General features: G+C 41.4%; 1 protein-coding gene across 1 annotated transcript in view; it reads right to left on the reverse strand.

The window, feature by feature from the left end:
* Window positions 1-7,580: 7,580 nt before the first annotated feature.
* Window positions 7,581-10,664, reverse strand: part of LOC107093830 (neural-cadherin-like) — a 501,663-nt gene continuing 498,579 nt past the window's right edge. Inside the window, exon 36 of the mRNA XM_015389130.1 lies at window positions 7,581-9,204. Coding sequence (XP_015244616.1) covers window positions 8,620-9,204 — 585 coding nt within the window. The 3' untranslated portion in view covers window positions 7,581-8,619. The remainder of the gene's footprint in view (window positions 9,205-10,664) is intronic.

Here is a 10,664-nt window from a genome sequence, read left to right on the forward strand (position 1 = left end):
GAAACACACGGCGAGAAGGTGGGGGCTGGGTGGTGAGGGTTACGGGGGCGAGAAACGCAAAAGTAAGGCAATAGTTACTTTTACTAGTAACTAGTTACTTTTATTGTGGAGTAACTCAGTTAGTAACTCAGTTACTTTTTGGGAGAAGTAACAAGTAACTATAACTAATTACTTTTTCAAAGTAACGTGCCCAACACTGCATATAACAGCACAAGATCCAAAGTATGAAGATGAGAGTGTGTGGGACTATTCACATTTTAAACAAAGCCAATGTTTAAAATGATAGCATTAAAGGCTGCTCTTAAGCTATCACCTTTAGTGTTAGCATGGATGTTAAAATCCCTCACTATGATGACCCTGTCAGTGTTTAATACCAAATCAGAGAGAAACTCATCTAAAAATTAGTAAGGACCTGGTGGACGATACAAAGTTACAAAAAGAAGAGGTTTGTGGACGAGGAGTTGTAAGAGTTGTAATTATTAACTCCCTTTGGAGTAATCAGTAAGTCAGACTGAAATATTATTGCTACTCCTCCTCACCCAGAACTTCTGGGTATGTGAAAATTTAAATAACTAGGATTTGCCTCATATAATCCTCTTGCTGCAGCCAAGTTTCTGTAAGGCAACATAAATCCATGTGGTTAGCACAAATCAAGTCATTAACTTACATCCATCCATCCATCCATCCATCCATTTTCTTACACGCTTGTCCCGAGTGGGGTCGTGAGGGGTGCTGGTGCCTATCTCCAGCAGTCAATTGGCGACAGGCGGGGTACACCCTGGACAGGTCACCAGTCCATCGCAGTCATTAACTTACATCTTATGTTAAATACACCACTTTTAATAATTTTAACTTTTTCCCCAATTGGAGCTATTTTTATTTTAACTAGAGCATAATGATTTACTCCTTCGGGAATCTTTGCTAATTTATTCGATTTTGGTCGTGGGCAAGACACTTTCTAGATGGATTAAATATTGGGTAACAGTAGAGAAGCTGCAGAGACGTGTGTTAAACTACGACTCTGCTTCCTGGTCTGCACCCTGGGTGGTCAGGGTTTTGGAGGACTAATAAATTTGGCCAGATTCCTAGAAAGAAGAGCTGCATCATCCAAAGTGGGATGGATGCCGTCACTTGGAATCAGACCAGGCTTTCCCCTTTGTGTCCACTGTTTCTTTTAATTCAGGTTTACACCTGTTGCACAAGCAGCATGACTAGCATCAGTCCACTGGAGGACTGATGATGGCGCTAATGTTAGTATCCACAGTAGCAGCAATGTGAGCAGCATCATACTGGCATTCATAAGGCTGCCTGGATTCAGCACAGCAATCTGGGGCCCTACTGTTCTACTGTTGACCCCATGAAGACTAAAGGAGCAGGAGGGAGGAGCTAAAATATGAGTTTGTCAAATGGAGCCCATGCTTTAGAAGGAACCCTTTTAGGGCGGTTATGGCTGGATGGGAGAAATCGTTCCAATAAAAGAAATTGATTCTCTTAATACAACCATTAGGAATGACTTTCTAAGTCATATCACACTGCCACTCTGGGGCTGTTTCTCAATATGTGTACATGTGCGTTCTCCTGTGCAGCCTCAGTCCTAGTACTGTTCCAATTCAATAGAAGACTGAGAACAGATGTTGTTCTTGCCCCTCCTTCTTTACCCAGCATGCATCAGAGCAGACTTGTCCGTTCTCCAGATTGACAGCTGCCCCAGCAGCCACCGCTGCAGCAGCAGCTTCCAGGTTAGCGCTCAAAGAGTTTACAGTATTACATTGAAAGGTCTCTTTTCGGTTGCCGTTGCTCTATAAAAATACGCCTTTAGATCATATAAGGTGAGAACATTATACTTTTAAGCATCACTATATGGCCCATTTACACATTTAGTGTGTAAAAAAAGAAGTTCCAATGTTGAAAGGGGCCGCGGCAACCAGAGGACCTCCAAGGCTAACCGCAGCCAGGGCTAACGTTAGTCTGTCTGCAGCAGACCTCTCTTGTCATAGCCGAGTGTGAAGTGCTGCTGGCTCTGATGGGGATTTTTTTGTTTTATTTGGCAAAATGTACATTTAATTTTTGTTTATCTGACTGTATTCATTATTATTCACCCACTAAATGAAAAAAGTAAGAATTTATTATTATCTAGACTCTAGATAATAATAAATTCTTACTTTTTTCATTGATGTCACCACTCACTCAGTTTGTCTGGAGCTGCATTTCACCTCCTGTTAGACTATTAATATCAAGACGTGAAATGCAGCTCCAGACGAGCCGAGCGTGTGGTGACATCACGAGTACGCTTCTGTTCCAATGGCCCATATTAATGCTTTGTGCTCCCGTTCTCCCAGATTCCACACTTTCCTGTGTTCTTGTCAGGAAAATACTTGGTGAGGACACGAGTCCGTACTCAAGTTCACTGTCCTGGGTCTCTGAGCAAGACACAATGACGCAATGGCGTCCCACAATGGCAGTCCACTGCTCCCCATAGGGATGGGTAAATGCAGAGGTAAGTCTCTCCATTGAGAGATCAATAAAGCTCAATTTTTATTATTATTATTATTATTATTATTACTTCTAAAACGTTAGTGAGTTAGTGCACAGCTTTTTTCACTTAAATACAGGAAAATAGTAGACTACCCCTTAGACCTAATCGCAGCATCGTAGAAGCGATTCTTAATTCTCTGACCATTCCATGTGTTTTAGTTTAAAACACATGTTTTACCTTTAATCATGGAAATATGGGAGCGTGTTCATTTTAAAGATTCATAACTTTCTAAAATCAGAGAATTTCGCTTCTTTTTTTTCTTAAAAGTGAAAATTAATCTCTAAGCTTCCTATTTTTTTTGTGCAATATTTAGAACTTTTCATCATCAGAGATTTTCCAGTTTTTTAATGAAAAGTTTTCTGGCGTGAAATCTCTCCTCATTTTTCTCTTTAATGGCCTTTAGTCTGACTGAGTTTTTCTAATCATAGCCACGTTGTAGAAAAGAGAACTCTGAACTAAATCCCGGGCACCAAAGGAATAGGACATCCTACAGATGATGGATGTTTGTAAACTTTACTGTGGCAGGGTGTGTGTGAGAGAGAGATGGAAACGAACAGATATAAAGCTGGTTTTTTCACACTCGCTCTCTGGTGCAAATAAATGAATTTATTGAGAAAAAGAGATCAAAGCAAATACAAAACACTTATATAACTGTTAAAAGCTCATCACCGTCGTACCATAGAAAACATGTCCAGTTTTACTCCTTTCCTTCGGACTCTGCAACCCGACGCGGCTTCTCTCCACAAAGAGCCAAAATCTCTCTCTGTATTTACAAAATGAGGTAAAAACATGACGTTTGCACCCAGAACACAACATCTAGGAAACCGTTTCATGGTACAAATGAATGTGTGAGTGAAGCGCTGCTCTGCACGACCAAATCAGGAGAAATGGAGAAGAAGGCGCAGGCTGCTCCCACCAGTTTTACAGGACACTCAAATGAAACAACATCTGTTTGTGGAAGTTTAACTCCTGTGATAAAGTTCATCTGATGCTTTGGTTTGTCCATCAGGGTCACCTGCCTGACCTTCCATCCCTTCAAATCATCCTCTTTAACTTCCTGGCTCTGCAGAGATGAAGAAACTGCGCTGAAAAGTCTGCTGGTAAACCAGGACTGATTGTCACCTTGTTTTTGCCACAGGAGGGAGATATTAAAAAAATATGGCTGCTGACCAGAAAGTCCGTCCATTAATAGACCCAAACAAACAGGGATTTTTGGGGTTGGGTGGAAGTTAGCGTCATTGAATTAAAACAGCATAATTATTGAACAATTTATAAAAGATTTAGATTCTCTGTAATTCAAGCAGTGAGTTAAGCATGTAGTCAGAAAGAGCATCATCACCAGAAATGGTTTAATGTCAAGCTTTCAGTAGGGGCCCAACAGGGGGCAGGAATAACTGGTCCCCGTCCAGAGCCACCCGTTGGTTTGATTATGAATTACATTTATTGTGAATATCAGAGGAATTACTAATAAATAAACCAATGCCATCTTAGTTTGAATCCCGGTGTTCTGTCAGCTCAGCATACCGCGTCAGGCCAGCATACCCTTAGTAAAAGGCATGCGCGTTGTTATCACTGAGTGAATCCTAATCCTAACCCTCGGAATTAATTTATCTATTTATGTTTAATCTGAAAATAATTATTTATGATCAGTAATTCTTCATGTACTGTAAAAAGAATAAATAAAAATGAAATGATCCGCATGTTGCTAATATATATATAAAAAAAATGAATCTCATATCCAGCCAACTGGGTTGTAGAATCTTCTCCCTATAAATATTTAAATCTCTGTGAAAAAATCCTGATAATTCTTTAATATGATCTTTGTCAAACGGACTTGCAACGTTTTGTTTTTTAAAGCTAATGTGTGTGGTGGACCTTGTAAAGGACTTTTTTGGTTGTTTTATGCACGAAACAATGACAAAAACCTGACCAAATTGGTGATTGGCTGCAAGGAGAGTGGAGAGAGAGGATATTGGAAGTAATGCGTATCACTAACGGTATGCTGGTGTGACGGGGAACGCTGAGCTTTCAGAACACCAAACCTTTTGCTCCAATCAGTGTAAGCTAGAAAATATCTCCCTCTGGCCCGACCTCAGATGACAAGCAGTCCCTGCAAAGCCTACTTCCTGCTGCCAGGCTCTTCTTCCTGCCTCTCCTTGTGGAGCCTCACCCCTCCACCATGAACCATCTCTGTGGGCCTTCCCGCACTCCTTCCTGCTTTCTTCTTTCTCTTTGCCTCATGGTTCTCAGATATCGCTCCTCAGCAGGAAAAGGCCTGTAAAGAGTTGAGGAAAAGGGAAGGATATCTGTCATCCTCTGTGACACCAGGAAGATGGTGCTGACAGAGCTGTATGATTTTAATGCACAGGTGTTCCAGCTGTGGTGCATATAAGAATAATCCTTTAAAATCTTCTTCACCCCCGTTTGTGTGTTTGACTTTCTGGAGCTGTTACCTTGGAAAGCTGTAGTTGGTATTCTGCTAAGCGATGGTTTGTCAAAGCAGCCTCTTGCAGCTGTAACGTTTGGTATGCCTGTTGAAGCGTTTGAGCCGAGTGAGTAAAAGAAAAACTATCCAGCAATACAGGAGGACTGAACTGAGCTAAAGAGGTCGTTCTTTACCTCCCACCTGTCAAAACACGAATTTGGTCAAGAAGAAGAAGGGAGGTGGTCTTTTGTTTAAGACATGGGGTAGAAAGCAGGCCTTATTTTGGCGAGCTCTTTTTGACCAGCTTAATCAGGTCATCACAGGCTCAGTTGAAGGCGATAGCTACACCTTTAACTCCTCCTATCCAGTAGGTGGCGTACTCACGCTCACCTGCTCTCATTCTTTAGCGTTTGCTAGCCGGTTGCCAGGTCCATAGACATTATATACATAAACGCCTCATTAAACGCTGGCTGACGTACCTAGAGGGCAGCCATCTTGAATCGGACCTCTATCATTTCACTGCCCCTTAAAATATCAAAACAAATTCTAAAATTACCTTTCAGTTAGATTACACATATTTATTCAGATTAAAAACTATTGAAACTGAATAAGATTTTTGCAGTTATATATTTTTGCAAATATATACTAATATGATAAAAACAAAGATGTTTTACAAATTTTATATATTTATATAGCATATTATTATTATTCAGTGTTTTTAAGGATTGCTCTTTGATAGAGATGTATAGAGGATAATTTGTTGTCATGTGATTTACAAAAGAGTAAACTTATTATTTAGTTTTTTTCAATCAATTTAATGTTAATTCTTATCTATTTTTTGTCATTGACAAGACTTTTTTGTCAAATGGTAGTGAATAGCAAATTTATGTTGTGTCTAACTAAAGGCTCTTTGTCCTTATAAGTTTGTCTAAACTTCCAAAACTCTTTTTCGAACTATGTTTTTGTTAGTCATTATTTATGCATATGTGAACATTTATTCTTTAATCAGTTAATGTGTGTCATATATAGAATTGTTCTTTATATATCTATATCTGTATATCTATATATACATAGATATAAAACAAATATATCTTTTTTTAGATATAAAGCTGCATTTCTCTCTCTCTCTCTCTATATATATATATATATATTTATATATATATATATATATTTATAGTGCTTGCATGAATGGTTGTTTGTCCTTTGTGTCTCTGTGTTGCCCTGTGATGGACTGGCGACCTGTCCAGGGTGTATACCACCTCTCGCCCATTGACTGCTGGAGATAGGCACCAGCACCCCTCGCGACCCCAATTGGGATAAGCGTGTCAGATAATGGATGGATGGATATATATATATATATATAAAAATATATATATGTATATATATATATATATATAAATTTTATTTATATATATAAAAACAAAATAATAACTTTACTCCTTTTTCTAAATCACATTAGAGGAAATTTTCCTCTATAGATCATAATATTCATGATTAAAGAGCAATCCTTAAAAATAATAACTAATAATAATATACTATATAAATATATAATATTTGTAAAACATAATCTTATAATATGTTAATATCACTACCATAACTTTGCGTTTATCATATTAATATTTATTTACAAAATATATAACTTTGCATATGTCTCATCCAGTTTGAGTTCAGTTAAAATAGTTTTTAATCTGAATAAATATGTGTGATCTAACTGAAAGGTAATTTTCGTATTTGTTTTGGTCTTTTAAGTGGTCGTGTCATGTGAGAGTTTACTGTAATATTTTCTCTAACTCGTCTTTCATGTGATTAAAATGAGATGTAAGGCGCCTCACATTCGTTCTGACAGCAGCTGTCTGAACTGTGGTCCGATCCAAGATGGCCGCCCTATCGGCATATATTACATATACATATATAATATCTATGGCCAGGTCCTCCAATTTAGCAAACATATCAATGATCAGTTCAGAAGGAAAGCGGGAAACTCTTTGTTCCTTCTGGGCTCCTTTGCTTCCTCCAGTCGGCACCAGCGCACTAAACGCTGACTGATTTTTAAAAATTTTTTGGCTTGAATCTGAGAAATGTAATGTTGAGAAGAAGCCTTTGCTCAGCTCTATTATAGAGCTGCCAGGATCTGGAAACCTGAGCTCCGTCTCACCTGACTTTAACCAAATTTCCCTTTATGAGATCTAAATGCTGCTAAAAGTGCACACGCAAAATAAATACTCATACACAATATACACATGTAGGGTGAATAAAGTTGCATTCTGAGCATTTTATGTGTGCAGATGGAATAACGTAAGGTTTCAACTACATCATCTATGACTCCAGGCTCCTTCTCTTGCTTTCTAAGCTCCTGTAGATCCTCTCTTCTCCACCTGTTTCTGTGGCTCAGGTCAACTATTCTCACTTTGAGGGAGAAACCAACCTGAAGAAGAAAACTCCCTGTGATTGGCTACTTTTCAGGAAATCCCGCCTCTTTTTTCTTTCTTGTTGCAGCATTAACGTTAGCAAATCGTCTTCATACTAAACTGTCCAAAAGTTGAATTCTGACTTCAAATCCAGAAAACTTTATGAACCCGAAGCTGGACAGAAAATAAAGTGTTTCTTGATTTTCGCTGTGAACTGATTTAAAAAATGTTAAAGTGTTACTATATTTGGGCAAAAATGGCCGCTCCCAGACTCAGGGATCGCAAATTATTGTTTTTATTTGTTTCACTGATTAACGTTAAATTCATGAAATCAAGCGTATTATATTTAGGTAAAGATCCATTGATCATTCCTTGCTGACCGGACTTTTCCTTTATATAAAACTGCTGGTATTTATCACACATGTGCACTTCTAGCAGAATTCCTCCTGGTGCTTTTATTGTAGGATTGCAGAGGTGGTTAGAGAACAACCAAAAGTAAGAGTAGCCATACTTCAACTAAAAGAAAAAGTAGCCTTTCAAGAAATAACTTATGTAAAACAGTATTAGGTTAATTAACTGCTGAGGTGCTGATTAATGGTTGGTAATGTTTAGAAGCGATCAGACAAATATCATCTGCTCACTCTGGAATTGTAGATCTACCTAGTTACTACCATCCTGTGCTCTTGCACTCTGTGACCAGGCCTAAATTTGGTCAAACATGCTGCCGTAGACGGAGTCCCAGCTGATGTCTGTGGGTTTAGGAACTAAAAGTTTGGGATGGAAGGTGGGATATAACCAGACTCTGTTCCAGAAAATAGATTCCAGATTAAAAACGCTGCTGTTCTTTGAGTGGAAACCTTCACAGAGACAGAAGCTGTGAAAGTGTGCAAAGCCAAGCAGCAGACCCCCCCCCCCCCATCAGTGGTGGTGTGACTGTGCAGTGTGTCTCTTATTTACACAGGTCTCATTCAGCAGCAACATTTTACAAAATACATTTCACTGGTGCTGATTAGAAATAAAAATGTCCTGAAAGGACCCAGATCCACTGGTTCTACTGACAGAGAGCAATGTTCTGAAGCCCCCATCTCCTCCCCAGAGGGGGTTTGTTCCTAGGAGACGGTGATCGCAGGTCCGAGGCAGCGAAGAGCCGCGCTGTTGGACCGTAGGTAGACTCTGTCAGTCGCTTGCTCCCTGCTTTCACTCTGCTAACCTCCGGATCGATTCCTTAAGGCGGCGCGTTAGCGGCGTCCTCAGAGGTCGCTGGCCTCTGCTCGCTCATACAGAGCTCTCAGTTTCTCAAAGCGAGGACCCCACTCCCCCAGTGTCTCCTCACCCCCTCCCTCGCTGGTGCTCCCTCCATCCAGCCCTGCTGAACTGAAGGAGCTGAGGGAGCCCGCAGGAGACCCCCCTCCTTCAGTGGAAAACACCTGGAGGGAGTCGAAGGGCCCCGTGTCCGGGTGCTGGTCGGCATCGCGGATGATCTCACACAGGTAGCGAGCTAAATCCTGGCTAGAGAAGGAGAGGGAGCGCCGTGGCAGCTGGGAGGGGCGGGCCTGCCCCTGGGCTGGGGGTCTGATTGGGGGCACGTCTCTGCGAAGGCTGGTGGTGGTGGTGGAGGAGGTGGAGGCAGCAGAAGGCGGCAGGGTGGTGGAGCTGGAGGTCCGGCTGAGGGGATCCAGGGGCTGGGTAGAGGGTGGGGCAGGTGGAGCCTGGTGCAGAAGGTGATGGTGGGGAGGGGGGGGCGGGTGGTGCAGGGCTCTGGAGCGGCAGTACTGGACCGACTGGGCGGGGCTCGGCTGGAGGGACTTCTGCAGCTCCGCCATGTCGTAGGCGTTCTGGAAACAGCGACAAACAGGAGAGGGAGACAGGGAAGACAATGAAACGTAACGGGAAGCAGCAGAGAAATGAAACAAGAGCTGGAAAACAATCATTCCCTTATTACTGAGAACATTTCAGCTTCTGCGCTGTCCAAACTTATTCCCCCTGAACGGTTTTAGATCGGCCATGAAAGCTCTGACCCTGGGGAGGAAAACAGAGCAGGACCTGCAGTCACTTCAGGACTAACATGAGAGCTGCAGACAGGTGGAGAGAGGAACACCGCTGTGGGTGGAGAAGGATAAAAGGATGGCCATGCATGGAGGAGGAGTGGGAGGCTTTGGAAAGCTGATTATGTTACAAGTGGCTTTCTCTAGAGAGACTAAAACAGACAGACCTGAGAGAACCCACGTACTGGACAAAAGACAGGCGCTGGTGGACATTTCTTTAGGGGAATTATAAATGAACATTGCATTAAACATCAATGTAGAAACATGTCTTTGAAAATTCCCAGATTTCTGTTGTTAGCGTATGAAAAGCTTCCCGTCTTACAGACCAGATGAAGCTACTATGAGAAACAGCAGAGAGAGCAGAACATTAGAGATTAAACAGATTCTGCAGAGAGGGAGAATAGAGATAGAATGAAGCAGAATGATGAAAAAGGGGTCCCTAAACCGCTGACACTCCTACTGTCATTGGTTAAGTTTTTACAACATTTGAAATGTTGGACACAGAACTTTGAGTAACAATGCCCCATATTTTCAGGACAAGATCAGGAATTGAGTGAGGGGCGCACCCACCTCCATAGTCCACAGGTAAAAGCCTCTTCTGTCTGCAAGACATGCGGTGATAACTGCAGGATGTGTGCGGTACAGGGACGCAGCGATCATGTTCCACTTTGATGAAAGCTCTGATGGTTTTCAGGCTCTAAGTACAGCTGAATGTATGTGGGTTAGCCAGGCTGGTGGAACGGCGAGATAAGGATTTTGCGTGGGCCTAATTAAAACAGTACCATGCACACTGCTGAATTTCAGTCCAAATGAATTGACTTAATCTACTGCAAGGCTGGCAACTTCCCACTGCTGCCAAGAATCTAAAAATACACGTGATGATGGTTTTTAAAATAAGTATTTTTTACACCATCCTGGTGTTACTGTGTGAGTGACCAGTTTCAGTCCGTGAGGCAGACACCCTGTCTTCTCTTAAGAGTAGCTTTAAACTTTCGTTTTTGATAAAGCTTATAGTTAGAGAGTGGCTCAGGTTATTCTGAGCTATCTCTATAGTTATGCTGCTATAGGCTTAGACTGCTGGAGGACATAGGAACCCCTATTTCATCATTCTGTCTCATTTAATCTCTTTTCTCCCACTCTGCAGAATCTGTTAGTTCAATCTCTAACATTCTGCTCTCTCTGCTTTTTCTCAGAGTAGCTTCATCTGGTCTGTTCCTCTTTGGCTGTGACTCCATCCTGGAGAGAAATAT

The sequence above is a fragment of the Cyprinodon variegatus genome, unplaced genomic scaffold (assembly GCF_000732505.1).
Source record: "Cyprinodon variegatus isolate N-32 unplaced genomic scaffold, C_variegatus-1.0 Scaffold448, whole genome shotgun sequence".
NCBI lineage: Eukaryota > Metazoa > Chordata > Actinopteri > Cyprinodontiformes > Cyprinodontidae > Cyprinodon > Cyprinodon variegatus.